Source organism: Epinephelus fuscoguttatus, linkage group LG23 (assembly GCF_011397635.1).
Source record: "Epinephelus fuscoguttatus linkage group LG23, E.fuscoguttatus.final_Chr_v1".
Classification (NCBI taxonomy): domain Eukaryota; kingdom Metazoa; phylum Chordata; class Actinopteri; order Perciformes; family Serranidae; genus Epinephelus; species Epinephelus fuscoguttatus.
In genome coordinates, this window is record NC_064774.1 from 1,452,750 (window position 1) to 1,469,831 (window position 17,082).

A 17,082-nucleotide genomic window follows, 5' to 3' on the forward strand; every position below is an offset into this window, starting at 1 on the left:
GACTGTGAAATATTTCCCATGTAGCTTCTAAAAGCAGAGCAGCATTTATCAGAGAGATGTGGTTTTCTTTTGCGATTGAACATGATTTTTTCTGATGTCATGTACGAGGACATTTCTTTGAGCCACATGGAGACAGGGGGAGGATCTGCACTTTTCCATCATACAGCAATACATTTATTAGCAGCCATCATGGCCAGTTTGATCAACTGAAGCTTGTTTCTTTTGGAGAGAGGGATATCAGATATGTTGCCTAGTCAGGCTAGTTTAGGTGAACAGGAGATCCTATGGAGTCTTTGTGGGGTCAAATAGGTTCTGTGGATAATGTTGAACTGTAAAAGCTTATGGCGGCTGTTCTATGAGAAGGATAGTGCTTCCTCACATATTGATTCACATCTACTGTCTTCAAAAGTACATTCCAGCTCCTGCTCCCATTTGGTCCTCAAGTTTAGGAGTTTAGTCTCTGTGAGGACCAAATACTGTGACATGTCTATTTAATTTTATTTCTTTATTTGCACACACGTAAAACTGCTTTAAATCTAAATAGTAAACAATAAATAAATGAATAAAAAATGTGTCAGGAGAAGTAAAAAAAAACTACAGGCTTAGTTGTCAGTGAAAAATATTCTAATAAAAAACAAGAAATACATCTGACACAGTGCAGAGAAAAAAGGAAAAAAGGAAAAAAGGAAAGGGGGTATTTCTAAACAATTAAATAAATAATTAGACATCATCAATTAATTATAATGATATCTCAAGGCAATTGAATCGAACACAACTGGACTTGGTTTTGTCTTAGAAGATGTTTCACCTCTTATCCAAGAGGCTTCATCAGTTCATGCTTGTCTGACTAGGCTGGAACTAGTCTGACAAACTGCTGTGGAAGCACCCAGGTATTTAACCTCTGGGGAGGTCTTCACAAGGCCAATGATGTCACTGGTTCGTTAGTGCTCCAATGGTGTGTCAACGACAGTCGTTGAAACTCCTGCTGCAACGCTGCAATTGGAGTCGTTAGAGTCACATGAGGCCATTTGTGAACGACCATTGTTTTTAGAGGTTAAGCTGTTAAGTCTCCTGGGCAAGGATGAAAGGACAGCATTATAGGTGGGGGATAGGTGGTGTCGCAGACCTCCTCCTCTATTGTGAGATAGTTTTTCCAATTTCACATAGATGGCTTCTTTTTACACCTCTTTCAAACCATCTGTCTTCCCTGTCCAAAATGTGCACATTGCTGTCTTCAAAGGAGTGTGCTTTCTCCTTGAGGTGTAGATAGACAGCTGAGTCTTGCCTTGATGAGTTAGCCCTTCTGTGTTGGGTTGCGTTCGATTCAATTGCCTTGAGATAACTATAACCTGGATGAATGAGAATATCCACAGGCAATTATAATAATACTTTTAATAAATTCCAAGGATAAAGAGCTTTGAGGACAAAATGTTTCTGTGGTTTTTAAAGACTTGTGTTTGTTAAAGAAAGTGTAGAAAATGTCCACTGTTAGTTGTTAAGGGATTTAAAGGATCAATACAGTATTGATCCTCTAATGATTGGCAGCATGTTATTAATCAGTATTGACATGAGTAGGTGTATGAATGTTGTGGTGACATTTGGATGATGTCTGTAGAAGGCTGACATTATGATGATCCACAATAACACAATGACAAAGTCACTCTACTCAGTTTAGGGCAAAGCTCATTGATCAGGACATAGTAATGTTGAGCTACACATTTAACACCTGAACACATCTGATTGTTTTATTAATGATTTTTATCTACATCATTTATTCTTTATTCAGACTGAGTCGCTGCAGCTTGTCAGAGATCAGCTGTGTTTATCTGGCCTCAGCTCTGAAGTCCAACCCTTCCCATCTGATAGAGCTGGAGCTGAGTGACAACAAGCTGCAGGATTCAGGACTGAAGCTGCTGTGTGATCTTGTGGACAGTCCACACTGTAAACTGGAGGCTCTGAGGTCAGTAGATGTTGCAGTCAGTCAGTGTTGATGAGCCTATCTGTTGTTCTCAGGTGGTGTTTTGGACGATACAGTGAGCATCCAATCAGAGATCCAGTATCTTCAGGTCCAGAGATACTTTGCTCAGTAAGAGTTGAAGGTGTGAGAGCAGATTGGAGCTCTGAGTCGGTTCAGGCTAAGCATCAGTGACTCATCCATCAGCTTCTTGGCTACCAGCTGACCAGTAACATCCAATCATATTCATATAGTGTCTCCATTATAACCTGACACTTCTCACTGATACTCTGACTCTGATACCTTCACACCAACTTTTTAGTCTTGTCGATTTCAGATTGAATGTTCATGTATATTCATTAAGAGGGGATTGGTTCTCCTCGTCACTGCTCAGATTCATTGAGAGCTCCCTCAGACAACAGAGCCTTTTCTGACTGATCTAACTGTGTGAATATTTGCTATAAATGGTCACTTCACTGACGTCAGTGTATCTGAAATGTGTTGGTGTATATATGTCTCAGTTCTTCACTGTTAAAGGTTCATCTATCACATTGACTGGAGACCAGAAGATGAGGAGGAAGATTTGACCTCTGCTCATAAGATAACTGCTGTATTTGTGTTTATTCCTTCAGGGCGAATGGCAGAATATACAGGGCTACACCTGTCAGACATGAAGGAGGTGAGTAAAAGCCCACTGGAATACTTTAAAGAAAGTGTTATGAAAGCAGGAGCATAACTAGAAGATTGTCTGCTGTGTGCTTTATGGTGCTGGTTAATCCCAGTAACCACAGTAGGTCTTTGTCTTTGTTTTGTTCTGTTCTGCTTTGCATGTTGGGAAACATGATGTCTTGTTGCACAACTGTCGAACTTGTCGAACAACTGTTGAATCTCTGTCTTACCTTGGTATCGACCTCCTTTAGACTTGGTCTTGACTTAAACATGATGTTGTTCTACATTTGGACTTTATTGGAGGGTTTGTCAGTAGATACCAACAGGAAACATGGGGACAGAGACAGGCTACAAAGGGCTCTGCTCGTCTTGAACTGGGGACGTTGCTGTTTCAGGTTTCTGAATGTTTGGTCTCCAGGATGTCCAAAAGTGAGTTTGACATGTGCTGTGTGTCTTCTTCTGTCCATCTGATGTCTCTAATCACCCAGCTGATCCATCCACGTCAAAGACAAACCTGGATGTGTCTGAGGACAGAAGAGGGGACAGTGTGGATGAAGAGGATCAGCTGTGTCCTGATGATCCAGAGAGGTTGAAGCAGCAGCAGCAGCAGCAGCAGCTGGTGAGTGAAAAGGATCTGAACACAAACATTTTTATTAATTTGTCAGTGATCAGACTGGGGTTTCTTAGTTTTAACCCCTCCAGGGTTTAATATTCCTTCTCTTCTTCATTCTCCTTTTCCTCTCACTCTCTGCTCCTTCCTCTTCCATCAGAAACTCCTCCTAACTCATTTCTACTTCCTCATCTATGAAACCAGCATCTGCTGTCCAATAGAGTCCTGCAGGCTTCACTTGTGCAGGATCATTTCCCTGAATAATAACAATAATGGAGTCATTTTGACACAGAGCAGTGAAGTGATGAATACATAGTAAAGAGTAAACGTAGAGTAGAAAGTGAAGCAGTGAGGATCCTGTAATCTGTACATAACTGGGAGAGTTGGGTGGCCAGTTTCTGCTCCCATCTCAATGTGTTCTAATAAACTCTGTTCCTTTTTAAACTTTAGGACACATTAAGTTTCACACCTGAACTGTTGACAGAGTCTGGAAAGACTTCATACAGGTAACCACATCAGAATATGGACAATACTTCAACCTCATCAACTCCTTCAGCACTTTAACCTCCACTTCACCTCCTTTCATCACTTACACTTTAACCTACACTTTACCTCTTTTCATCACTTACACTTTAACCTCCACTTCACCTCTTTTCATCACTTACACTTTAACCTCCACTTCACCTCCTTTCATCACTTACACTTTAGGCTTCACTTGACCTCCTTTCATCACTTACACTTTAACCTACACTTCGCCTTCTTTCATCACTTACATTTTAACCTCCACTTCACCTTCTTTCATCACTCACACTTTCACCTACACTTCACCTCCTTTCATTATTCACACTTTAAGCTTCACTTCACTTCCTTTCATCACCTTACACTTTCACCTACACTTTACCTCCTTTCATCACTTACACTTTAACCTTCACTTGACCTCCTTTCATCACTTACACTTTAATCTTCACTTGACCTCCTTTCATCACTTACACTTTAACATTCACTTCACCTCCTTTCATCACTTACACTTTAACCTACACTTCACCTCTTTTCATCACTTACACTTTAACCTCCACTTTACCTCCTTTGATCACTTACACTTTAACCTACACTTCACCTCCTTTCATCACTTACACTTTAACCTCCACTTCACCTCCTTCATCACTTACACTTTAACCTACACTTGACGTCCTTTCATCACTTACACTTTAACCTTCACTTCACCTCCTTCATCACTTACACTTTAACTAACACCTCACCTCCTTTCATCACTTACACTTTAACCTAGACTTCACCTCCTTTCATCACTTACACTTTAAGCTTCACTTCACGTCCGTTCATCACTTACACTTTAACCTTCACTTCACCTCCTTTCATCACTTACACTTTAACATTCACTTCACGTCCTTTCATCTCTTACACTTTAACCTACACTTCACCTCCTTCATCACTTACACTTTAACTAACACTAACACACCTCACCTCCTTTCATCATTTACACTTTAACCTTCACTTGACCTCCTTTTATCTCTTACACTTTAACCTTCACTTCATCTCCTTTCATCACTTACACTTTAAGCTTCACTTGACCTCCTTTCATCTATTACACTTTAACCTTCTCTTCACCTCCTTTCATCACTCACACTTTAACATTCACTTCACCTCCTTTCATCACTGACACTTTAACCTTCACTTCACCTCCTTTCATCTCTTACACTTTAACCTTCACTTCACCTCCATTGATCACTTACACTTTAACCTACACTTCACCTCCTTTCATCACTTACACTTTAACCTCCACTTCACCTCCTTCATCACTTACACTTTAACCTACACTTCACCTCCTTTCATCACTTACACTTTAACCTCCACTTCACCTCCTTCATCACTTACACTTTAAGCTTCACTTCACCTCCTTTCATCACTTACACTTTAACCTACACTTCACCTCTTTTCATCACTTACACTTTAACCTCCACTTTACCTCCTTTCATCACTTACACTTTAACCTTCACTTCACCTCCTTCATCACTTACACTTTAACTAACACCTCACCTCCTTTCATCACTTACACTTTAACCTAGACTTCACCTCCTTTCATCACTTACACTTTAACCTTCACTTCACCTCCTTTCATCACTTACACTTTAACCTTCACTTCACCTCCTTTCATCACTTACACTTTAACATTCACTTCACCTCCTTTCATCTCTTACACTTTAACCTACACTTCACCTCCTTCATCACTTACACTTTAACTAACACTAACACACCTCACCTCCTTTCATCATTTACACTTTAACCTTCACTTGACCTCCTTTTATCTCTTACACTTTAACCTTCACTTCATCTCCTTTCATCACTTACACTTTAAGCTTCACTTGACCTCCTTTCATCTATTACACTTTAACCTTCTCTTCACCTCCTTTCATCACTCACACTTTAACCTTCACTTCACCTCCTTTCATCTCTTACACTTTAACCTTCACTTCACCTCCATTGATCACTTACACTTTAACCTACACTTCACCTCCTTTCATCACTTACACTTTAACCTCCACTTCACCTCCTTCATCACTTACACTTTAACCTACACTTTACCAGCTTTGATCACTTACACTTTAAGCTTCACTTGACCTCCTTTCATCTCTTACACTTTAACCTTCTCTTCACCTCCTTTCATCACTCACACTTTAACATTCACTTCACCTCCTTTCACCACTTACACTTTAACATTCACTTCACCTCCTTTCATCTCTTACACTTTAAGCTTCACTTCACCTCCTTTCATCACTTACACTTTAACCTCCACTTCACCTCCTTCATCACTTACACTTTAACCTACACTTCACCTCTTTTCATCACTTACACTTTAACCTCCACTTTACCTCCTTTGATCACTTACACTTTAACCTACACTTCACCTCTTTTCATCACTTACACTTTAACCTCCACTTTACCGGCTTTGATCACTTACACTTTAAGCTTCACTTGACCTCCTTTCATCTCTTACACTTTAACCTTCTCTTCACCTCCTTTCATCACTTACACTTTAAGCTTCACTTGACCTCCTTTCATCTCTTACACTTTAACCTTCTCTTCACCTCCTTTCATCACTTACACTTTAACCTCCACCTCACCTCCTTTCATCACTTACACTTTAAGCTTCACTTGACCTCCTTTCATCTCTTACACTTTAACCTTCTCTTCACCTCCTTTCATCACTCACACTTTAACATTCACTTCACCTCCTTTCACCACTTACACTTTAACCTTCACTTCACCTCCTTTCATCACTTACACTTTAACCTACACTTGACGTCCTTTCATCACTTACACTTTAACCTTCACTTCACCTCCTTCATCACTTACACTTTAACTAACACCTCACCTCCTTTCATCACTTACACTTTAACCTAGACTTCACCTCCTTTCATCACTTACACTTTAAGCTTCACTTCACGTCCGTTCATCACTTACACTTTAACCTTCACTTCACCTCCTTTCATCACTTACACTTTAACATTCACTTCACGTCCTTTCATCTCTTACACTTTAACCTACACTTCACCTCCTTCATCGCTTACACTTTAACCTACACTTGACGTCCTTTCATCAATTACACTTTAAGCTTCACTTCACCTCCTTTCATCACTCACATTTTTACCTACTATCTAACTACTACTATTTAACCTATTTTACATTTATTAGTTTTTGAAGCAGTTCAAACTGTTTTAGTTTCCAGTTTAGTTTTAGTTCTTATGTAGTTTCAGTTTATTACAAATATTTTCACTGCTGATTTTAGTTTTAGTTTACTATGATAACCCTGCTTAAAGTATCACTATACTGCATCAGAACTGCAAGTCAGATGGTCCAACAGCTTCAGAAACCCCTCCACACACACTTCACCTGTCAGTTCGACTCCTTTCAGTGTATACTCTTCATTTTTAACACTCATACCCTTCATACTTCTGCAGCTGCTGCTTCACTCTATTGTGCACAAAATCAGTTTGGTCTCCAACTTTTTAAGTGATGCAACAATCACATTTGTAGTTTTTCTGAATTCTTACCAGGACAAAAGCTGGATGGATTTAGTGTTTGTGTTGCCTGGCAGATGCTGTGTGCACTGACCCTGACTTTAGTCCCAAATTTGTTCCACCCACGTTTTTTAGAATCAGCAAGATTGTTTTTTGTTTAATGTTCAGGTTGAGGTCAGGACACCTGATCAATCACCTAAAGAATCAATGATGTGTCTGTAGGACGATGGGATGGATCGCAGGTTGTGACCTCACAGAAAGGAAGATGACATCATGTTAAACACCACGTACAAGATGAATAAAAACACAGAGCGTCTGCACGGCTTAACTCAACACATCATTGACCAACAGACTGAAAGCTTGTTGTAATCAGTCCTTCTGTGTCCCACAGGTTCAGATGTCCTGGTCCAGGTGTGTTCCAGTGTGCTTTGACTGGACTGGTGTTTGTTATGGCTCAGGAGGCGGAGCTGCTGTACAACACTGTCCAATGGGATGAGATCGTCCTCCAGTCAGCTGGCAAGATGGCTGCAGGGCCACTGTTTGAAATCAAGTGTTCAGAGGAAGCTGCTGTCTGTCAGCTCCACCTCCCACACTGTGAAATTATGGATGGTAAAAGATGAGTTTGAGAGTTTTGTTAGAACAATGATAAATCTCTGAAGTCCTGGTGGTTGGTCTCTCCTGGTGTCGCTGTAGGTGCACCTGAGGTGATCACTGATGGCGGCCGGTCCTTCTCTGGCCAAGGAGCTGCTTAGTGAACATGAGGGGTCGGCCAGGAACGCTGCTCTTTCTCTTGCCCTCTCTCTCCGCCTCCTTCTCTGGCTCCCATCCACCAACACTGACAGCTGTGTTTGATAAATTGCTCAGCCTGGGCAACAGTTATCTTCCACAATGACTAGACTCACTGAATACATTAAAATTAGGAGTAACATTGTCCTGATGTTGTTATCAGTCAAACAAAAGTTTAATAACTCTGTGTGTTCACAGCTCCGCTTCCTGATGGCCTGTTGTCTGTTGTCCACATCACTGACGATGGAATGAGCGTCCTCGAGTCGCTGGAGATTACAGACACTCATGTGGTTGTCACTGTTCCTCACCTCTCTGCCTTTGGCCTGGTCCGGGATATCGTCACAAGGTTTTTGAGCAACCTAAAACTAGTCAGCGGCCAAGTTCTGCTGTTCCTCGGGCCACCAGTCCCAGAAACACAGAGGCAAAAACTCAATGTGCTTCTCCTGCCAAGAAACATCCCTCTGACGGAGGTGAAGCTTCATGTTACAGCTGTCAGCTGATTTTTCTGAAAGGACACGTTCACAATTTTTCAAGTCATTCTAAAAACAACAGTCAGATGTTCATATGAACCCTGAAACAGTTTATACTAAAACTCTGAGTGTCACAAAGTCAGTCAAGTTTTGATAATAGAATAATTCAAACTTTCTCTGGCTGTAACGTCTCAGACAGATTTCCTGTTTTTCTTTGTATTATATGACTAATTTAACGTTAAGCTGTTCTGATGTCTCTGTAGGTGAGCCCACAACAGCAACTTTGCAAGAACATCCAGGCTCCTTCCAAATGTAAACTCATCAAAGATCAAAGTTACACTGCTCACTGTCCTCAGGCCATTAAAGTACAGCCTAAGGTGAGGACTTTTTAATTCAAGACTTTGTTAGTGCCGTAACATGCTGGTACGATTCATCAAACCTTCATACTTTGGATACCGTGGAGATACTCACACTTTGGTTTTCAGAAAGCAGAGTTCGACCTGGATTTTGGACCAAATTATCACCCAACGTTTGAGATCCGCCTGCCTACAAACACACCAGAAGTGACTGTAACAGTCCAAGACGAAAGACAGACAGAAGTCTGGCAGCATGACGTTGATCTGATGGGTAAAGTCTTCGTCCACCTGCAGCATCACTCCATCTGATACACGTACAACAGAAAAGAATAAAGTAGACCCATCACAGATGATGTTAGTATGAAGTGGAAATGAGCCCTGATCAGTGGATCATGATTAACACTTGCCATCTTTATCAGTGCTTTAGTAGACTGAAACATGCCAGTAGAACACAACACCAGATATTTCCCCATGAAAACAGTTAAAAGAAGGACTTAGTATCTATTTCCAGAGAGAACTATCTGTGGAGCTCCTGTGAAATATTTCTTCTTGGATCCAGTTCATGTGTTCTTGTTTCTTGGTTATAAACCTTGAGATCAAGTCTGTACACTTTATGCCACGTGATGCCATTCTTAAAATGTTGAATCATGCCTTATGATTGAGTGATGATTAAATCTGCAGGTGCTTGAATTTCAGCCTGATTATATGAACTGTGAATATTCTGTTTCCTTATTTGGAGGAAAAAGGTGTCAGAGCGTCTTTCTGCTGCGCTCCAGCAGCACTACACCTCTGAATGGGAAGAACAACATTTCAGCTCACTGAAGCTGTGAAGTTGATGTATCCCTGACGTCTCAGTTCCTTCCTGTGGACAGTTATCAGTTTCATAGTAAGAGGGACTCAGAGCTTCTTTCTGTGTTTGTGAGGCAGATTAATGAAACTTCAGGATGAGCTAACACATGAGTGCCAGTGTTACATCGTAGGGAACGAGAGACAGAGTGAACAAACTTGGCCCCCATGTCACGGGCAGAAACACTTGTTAGTGGTATTGAGGAGTACGGACCACACCAGCATCTAAACTGACTGAAGTCACATTTCAAGTCAAGTCCATCTTATTTATATAGCTCAATATCACAAATCACAATGTGTCTCAAGAAGCTTTACAATTAAACAAATGTCTTTTCCTCGGTTATCTTCCAGGTCTTCCAGCAGAGGACAGCGTCCCAGCAGAGGACAGCGTCCCAGCAGAGCAGAGGCTGTCCTCAGTTCGGACACAGTTTGTAAGCAGAGTGTCTGATTCTAATCTGAACCAGCTTCTGGATAAACTCCTGGAGCGTCAGGTTATAAATGATGATGAAATGCAGTCGGCCAGAGCAAAACTCAGAGCAGACAAAGCACGACATGTGATCGACACGGTGCGGAACAAGGGAACTGAAGCCAGTTCAGTTCTGATCGCTGCTCTCTGTGAGGTGGATCCACATCTTTCCAGGGTGCTGAAATTAAGCTGAAGCAAAAACAAGAAACTGAGGAGTGTGATGATGAATCTCTGTAAGAGCGGACTGTTTCACATTACTCATTGTCATCTTTGAATGAAAGGTTTTAATAAGTGGACTTTCACTCTGAAAGTGATTGAGTTCAGAGGGAGGGAGAAGAAACGGGACAAAATGTCTGTGTTGTTTCTCTCTTGTTGTTCCTCAGAACTTCACTGATGGACAAAGAAGCTGCAGCTGGAGCATCAGGCAGATGTGAGAATCAGAAAAACAGCAGATGTCTGAGTGGAGCTTATACACCTGATATTTAGAGACACTGCTTCACATCCTTTGACATGTTTACAGCCTCTGATGTCAATGATAAAAAGTGAAACAAATACTGTTTAATGCAGCGTGGCTTTTTCAGACTTGAGGACTCTTGGTTCTGTATCATATTGTTGTGTTTTGTCTTTAACGTGTGTCGTTCTTCTTGGGGTGACAGAAACCTTCATAGCTGGGGTTTGACTGAACGCTGCCTGTTTCTGATGCTGAATGTTTCAAATGATCAGCTGGGGAAGTGTTGAAACATTTATGTGTGTTGATAGGTTGGACATGTAGCCTTCCTGTTTTGTGTTTATTCTTTTATATACAGTAATTATTTCTCAGCACACAATAGTTGTGTGTGAAGGCCTGGTGTCAACAAGACTGAGAGTCTACAGCGATGCTAGCAGCTCTGTCAGGAAACTGTTCCAGGCTGTGATGTGACACTCAGATATTCTGAGGGGGTAAATATTCTCTGTCAGTGAGGCAAATCAGAGCCACATATTTCTGTCTTAACTGCACGGCTCCTTCACTTTAAAAACATTATGTATTTCTTATTGTTTGTCATATTTTTATATTTGATGTCTCTTGACTTTTGCACAGTTTATTGTTATGCACCATATTCTGTGTATGTGCAAACCAGTTTCACAATAAACAGATTCTGATTGTGGTTCACAGAGAAGATAATCTGAGCTGCCAACAATGAAAGAATTCATCTTTTCTCCTGATAATTTGTTGAGTACAGTTTGCATTCTTTTCAGGGCGTACATAATTCACTCTTAGCATCATGAGCTGACGAAACTAGCTGACAGATGACTCACCTAACAGCTATTAAATCCTCGATATCTTATTTAGTATAGTTACCTGAAAGATAATATAGCTAACAGCTGACTAGACATAACTGTCTTCATGAGACAAGTTTACTCACAGCTAGAGGCACAGACACAGTGACATCGAAACGCTAGTGGCCAACTGTTTTGTCCCATCATGTTGCCTGTGTCTCGGCCAAAAAGTTGCACCTGAACACACCGCAAAGACTACAGCCAATGACCAGCCAGCACATAAGTTCTGCTCCTGCATGACAGCAAATGACTCTTCATAGCAGCAGGCGCCAGTGGTCTGAATACGTCATTTAAAAAGAGGGAAACCAGGAGACCAGCGGGACGGATTCAAGACGATAGTTAGCCACTTAGCACATTAACAACACAACCTGATGTTGAGAGAACAAAAGAAATTTACTGCGTTAACAAACAATTCTGATCTGTTTCTGTTAAAGAGCTCAAAGGCTAAACACGTACCTAATATGTTTGTTCTGATCTCACGGCCTCTTGACCTCAGCTGTTTGTTTGCTTTCCTCACTTCAGTTTCTCTTCTCGTGCACTGAGCTGAACTGCCAGTCAGTGTTTCTTTTACCCATGGGCACAGCTGTTTCCAACGCTGATTCAACACACTGAACATACTCACATGTCCAGTGGGACATTTTTTGGACTGCTGAGGTTTTGGAATAATGGTCTGCGGTCAGTGCTGCTACAAAGCTAACTGCTGAACATACAAATACAGTGACGGTGTTTGTTGCGTTTTGGGTAATAAATTTTTGGCTGACCAAACGTCCTCTTTTGCCCGGAGATGTCCACTTTTCGGGGCAGCACGGTGGTGTGGTGGTTAGCACTGTCGCCTCACAGCATCAGGGTTGCCGGTTCGATCCCGGGCGTGGGAGCCCTTCTGTGCGGAGTTTGCATGTTCTCCCTGTGTCAGCGTGGGTTCTCTCCGGGCACTCCGGCTTCCTCCCACAGTCCAAAGACATGCAGGTTAACTGGTGACTCTAAATTGTCCGTAGGTGTGAATGTGAGCGTGAATGGTTGTTTGTCTCTATGTGTCAGCCCTGTGATAGTCTGGCGACCTGTCCAGGGTGTACCCTGCCTCTCGCCCGATGTCAGCTGGGATAGGCTCCAGCCCCCCCGCGACCCTCAAGAGGATGAAGCGGTTAGAAGATGAATGAACTTGTTCTATTTTTATATTATCTATTGTCAGTTCTACATTGAAATCAGGTTTAATTTTTTCTATTTTTTTTCCATAAGTTTTGTTTTGCTTAGATTTAATGATAATTTATTTCTGTCAAACCACAGTTTTAGATGGCGCTCTCTGTTCAACAAAGGGTTACAGGCACACTGGACTGTCTGTCCTTGAGCTGTTTTCTTTAAACCAAGAGCGCCATCTAGTGGGCTCAGAAAATAAATCATTACATTTAAAAACTCCGAACTTCTCTATCTGGACAAAAGTATGTGGACATCCTCACACAGCAGTGGTGGGATGTAACTAAGTACTGTACTTGAGCTACATTTTGAGCTCCTTGTACTTTCCATTGACTTTATACTTTTATTCCACATACCTTTCACCATCTGTACATCTTGTCAGGTTTTTGATGAGCTTTACTTTAATATTTAAATCTAGCAGTGCTTTGTTCCCTCATCTTGAGTCATCTGATCATTTGAGTCTGATTTTGAATGTTTGCATGGAGTTGATCAATATTTAATAAAGCAGATATTTCCATGAGCACTCAGTGAGTTTAATAAGTTCATGTCAGATCCTTGTTGTCTTGTTGTGTTCTGTACGTTTCTGAGACTTTTCTGAGCAGCACTCTGGACTCTGCGTGTCCACCATTCAGCTGGATTATCATATTCATATTTCAGATGAGAACAGAGGTGAGAAACATAAAGTGTGTTCATAAAGTCATGTATTTCCCTCTGTGTGATGTGACTCTGAGCTGCAGACCAAGAGTCACAATGTCTTCCTTCCACCTCACAGCTGATTTCTATAAAGATGGCGTCTTCATCAGGAGCAGCTCCACAGGAAACATGACCATCCACAGTGTTTCTCCATCTGATGAAGGACTCTACAGATGTAACTGTGTCTCTGGAGCTGGAGGATCAGCAGACAGCTGGCTGACTGTCAGAGGTGAGGGGGGTTTCACTCAAGTTACATTTGTCTTCAACTCTTCATACATAAAACCAGCAGTGCAGTGTGACGAAAACACAAAGAAGAAGAAATCCTGACGTTTCAAATTTAAAGTCCAGAGGAGAAAATGTGTGTGATTGTTTTTTAAGTTGAGTCTAGTTTACTTTACAACTTTTATCTTTGAATGAAGAATATTTCAGTCTGTCATCAGTATTTTAGAAAAGTTTTCCTGGTAACTGTGAAATAAAGTAACACCTTGACATAGATGTCTCATAAATAACACTTTGTACAGTGTAGTATTTCTACTTTTACTCAAGTCAGAGAATCTGAGTACTTCTTTCACCACTGCAGAAAACTTGAGAATGTTTCATAAAATGTAACTCTGTTTTTTTAGTCATGAATATTTACTGTTCTAGAGAAATACCCAAGTTTTCAGGGGATTTAAAGTCGAGTCCAAAAAGCTCCGACTGCTGACGAGCACCAGGAAGTGTCTCAGATTCAGTTTCTCTCTGCAGCGCCTCCTGCAGGCCGTGATCCTCCACCTCCTCTGCTGTCTGTCTCCGCTCTGCTGCGCCACCTGGTGGCTGGAGCTCCTTACCTGCTGTCCACCATCTTACTGGGACTCATTTACAGAGACAGAGCGAGAGGTGAGAACAGCTGCACTAACTAAAGCTCAAACTCAGATTGTTGAATTTACAACACATATATATGCATAATACGATATATATGTACAGATTCATAATCATTTGGCGATTAGCGCCACCTACTGGGGGGCGGAGGGTGCTCGAGCACCTTCCCCTTTTTTTGTGTGTGTGTGTGTGTGTGTGTGTGTGTGTGTGTGTGTGTGTGTGCGTGCGTGCGTGCGTGTGTGTGTGTGTAGGCCTGCCTGTGCCATTTAACAATAACATTTAACAATTAATAATAATTAATAATAATTTAGCTAAATAAAATGACCTTGCTGCTGTCAGTCACATGATGACCTTTAACCTCGTTTATCCTTGACGTGCCCCGACACGCCCTCACGTGCCCTCACTTGCCCTCCCTGCTCTGACTGCGACTGACAACACTGGGATGCTGCAAACTCTGCAGGAGATGCTTGGAGGGCTTCAATATGTTCTTCTTTGTGATGACAAAATAGAAAAGCTTCTGCAAAATATATCTAAATTCCATAAGCAAATGCTTTTAGCATGGTCACTAATCTATAAACATAACTTCTCACCACACAGGTGTTATATCTGGAATAATGGTCACATTACTTTTAAAAACAAATCTTTCTTCTTTAAAACATGGTTTGAAAATGACATAATGCTAGTGACCCAGCTTCTCAGTGGTAATGGAAATGTACCTAATAATTCAGAATTCCTTCAGACCTTCCATATTCCTGTGACTCCTACAGAATTCAGTATCGTAATGGATGCCATTCCCTCTGCCATTTTAACGCTATTAAAAGGGACTAAATTGCCCACTTGTTTACCACTGAACCCAAAAACCACCGCAGTGGGAGAAATGTGCTTCTCTAATAAGGTAAAAAAAACAACAACCGTGTTATTCCATCTCTTTTTCAGAAAGACATAACTACTGTTCCTGCTGCTGTTCATTACTGGGCAGGGTTTGTCCCTGATTTGGAATGGCGTAACATCTGGAGTCTACCTTATAAGTATCTGCTCACTAATAAAGTGAGAGAAGTGACCTTTAAGCTGAGGCACAGACACTACCCTGCTAAACAGTATCTGCTAACATTTAAAAAGGACCTGTGTGTTGACTGATCGTTATGTGATGTGTTTCCTGAAACTGCTGTCCATCTTTTTTTGGCAATGTCTCCACTCTAGTAAGTTTTGGAAAGACTTCACCCATTTTATTGTTGTTAAGATAGACTCTGACTTTGGTTTATATTGGAAAGATGTATTGTTTGGTGTCCATAGCAACGAAAAGAAAAGACATAGAAAATGATATATTATTAACTTATTAATTATTTTAGGAAAATGCCACATTCATGAGGATAAATTTAGTAACGCAAAACCTTCATTTATTGCATTTGAAAAGGAAAGCAAACAATATGTAAAAACTATTAGTGATTCAAACAATAAGAAAGCTGCTAAAACTCATGAGTTATGTACTTTGCTTAATATTTTCAAATGAAACGCCCACTGGCTGCTATGTTGTTGTATATTAACGACTGTGTATCTGTGTTTTTCTATTGTTTGTTTGTAATGTTTCCTGTAAATCAATCAAATAAAATAAAAACTCTGCAGGAGAAGAACTGACGAGCTTACAGGAGTTATTTATCTTCAAATGCCGGTAAGTAGGGTTTGCAGCATGTGCACGTTGTTAGAATAGATGTGTATTTTAAATATGACAAAATATTGCTTTCACAGTAGCAAAGTTAATGTTTACAACAGCAAAATTATTATATAAACTGAACAATATCTCAGTAGGAAGAAATACTCTAGTCAGCCTTGGCTGCAGCCTCTCTCAGCAACCAGTCTCCTTCAAACCATCAGCGCTACAGCAGGTCAGTCACAGTGAGCCAGTTCCAAGCGCTGTCAGCAATCTTTGCATCTTGTTATTATCACATAACACTTGTTTAATCAGCTACCATCTCTCCCATGCTTGTTTTAATATCTACAGTCTCAGATCAACACAGCCCTCCAAGACTTCAAGCAGCAGCAGCCCCAGCAACCCCTCAACAGCAACTGTATACCCCATCAGGTAAAACACAGGCTACTTTTGCTTTGCTTTGTCCCCACCTGATGAAATGGGATGGGGACACTGATATAGTATGATGCCATTTCATGTTACATTCTTTATGAATATAGGTTGCTATAATTCAGCTAGTTATGCTGTAAGTTATGTCGTCATAAGGTGTTTTAAAGTCTTGTTCCATGTGCCCCTTTTTAACTTTCAGCACCTGCCCCTCCAAAGGTCTCTGCACGGCCCTGTCTCACAGAAATACGTGAAATGACCACGACCTCTTAACACCACATTCCGTGGTGGCAGCACGTGATGGGTTGAAATTACGTGCCGGTACCACGGAAACAATGCCAATGTAAAGTCAGTTAGGATCCATTGTCGTGGTGGACACACGGATTCCCTGATTCAACAACGTCACATCAACCTGGTTTTCCTCAGTGATGTCTTTAACATTCCTGTACACACACAAAAACATGAAAGTGTCCTTGATAACTCAACAATATGACAGGTTAATGTCAAGGCCATGAAATAAAATCAATGTATTTTGCCAGCTTTTGATAGCGTAGGGCTTTAAGAGCATTGTGCTGTGGGCGGATGGAGCACGTTCCACTACTGTTTTGTAGCTACTGTCTGCCGTCTGTGGGCTTCATTCCATTTCAAATTGCCGTCCGTCTGCCGTAACCGAATCCAAATGCTACTAATAAATAAATAAATAAGAAGAAAAAAATAAGGCTGAGCACGGAAGAACCAGAGAGGATTTTATTCTT

At 41.0% G+C, this 17,082-nt stretch overlaps 3 protein-coding genes across 19 annotated transcripts in view; all 3 read left to right on the forward strand.

The window, feature by feature from the left end:
- LOC125883388 (protein NLRC3-like) overlaps window positions 1-17,082 on the forward strand; it is a 111,178-nt gene that overhangs the window by 79,873 nt on the left and 14,223 nt on the right. The gene's annotated exons all lie outside the window — the stretch shown is intronic.
- Window positions 1-17,082, forward strand: part of LOC125883391 (caspase recruitment domain-containing protein 8-like) — a 101,618-nt gene that overhangs the window by 64,319 nt on the left and 20,217 nt on the right. Inside the window, exons 5-13 of one of the 4 annotated variants that reach the window (XM_049567636.1) lie at window positions 1,787-1,960; window positions 2,587-2,633; window positions 3,112-3,242; window positions 3,684-3,739; window positions 7,662-7,879; window positions 8,255-8,526; window positions 8,790-8,903; window positions 9,012-9,153; window positions 10,080-11,364. The exons of 1 other annotated variant lie outside the window; for it this stretch is intronic. In XM_049567636.1, the coding sequence (XP_049423593.1) occupies window positions 1,787-1,960; window positions 2,587-2,633; window positions 3,112-3,242; window positions 3,684-3,739; window positions 7,662-7,879; window positions 8,255-8,526; window positions 8,790-8,903; window positions 9,012-9,153; window positions 10,080-10,387 (1,462 nt within the window). In that variant the 3' untranslated portion in view covers window positions 10,388-11,364. Of the gene's footprint in view, window positions 1-1,786; window positions 1,961-2,586; window positions 2,634-3,111; window positions 3,243-3,683; window positions 3,740-7,661; window positions 7,880-8,254; window positions 8,527-8,789; window positions 8,904-9,011; window positions 9,154-10,079; window positions 11,365-17,082 lie in introns of those variants that run through there. 2 more of the 4 variants (XM_049567637.1, XM_049567638.1) reach the window with 2 other exon arrangements.
- Window positions 13,065-17,081, forward strand: LOC125883403 (uncharacterized). 7 transcript variants are annotated; one of them, XM_049567665.1, is made up of 7 exons: window positions 13,065-13,371; window positions 13,475-13,624; window positions 14,140-14,271; window positions 15,877-15,922; window positions 16,057-16,136; window positions 16,253-16,333; window positions 16,530-17,081. In XM_049567665.1, the coding sequence occupies exons 2-7, from the start codon at window positions 13,525-13,527 to the stop codon at window positions 16,598-16,600; spliced, it is 510 nt and encodes a 169-aa protein (XP_049423622.1). In that variant the 5' UTR covers window positions 13,065-13,371; window positions 13,475-13,524; the 3' UTR covers window positions 16,601-17,081. The 7 variants fall into 7 exon arrangements, 3 of the variants coding, with proteins under 3 accessions (XP_049423622.1, XP_049423620.1, XP_049423621.1); XR_007448490.1 differs by having other exon boundaries at window positions 13,065-13,624; window positions 15,190-15,922; window positions 16,060-16,136; XM_049567663.1 differs by having other exon boundaries at window positions 13,065-13,624.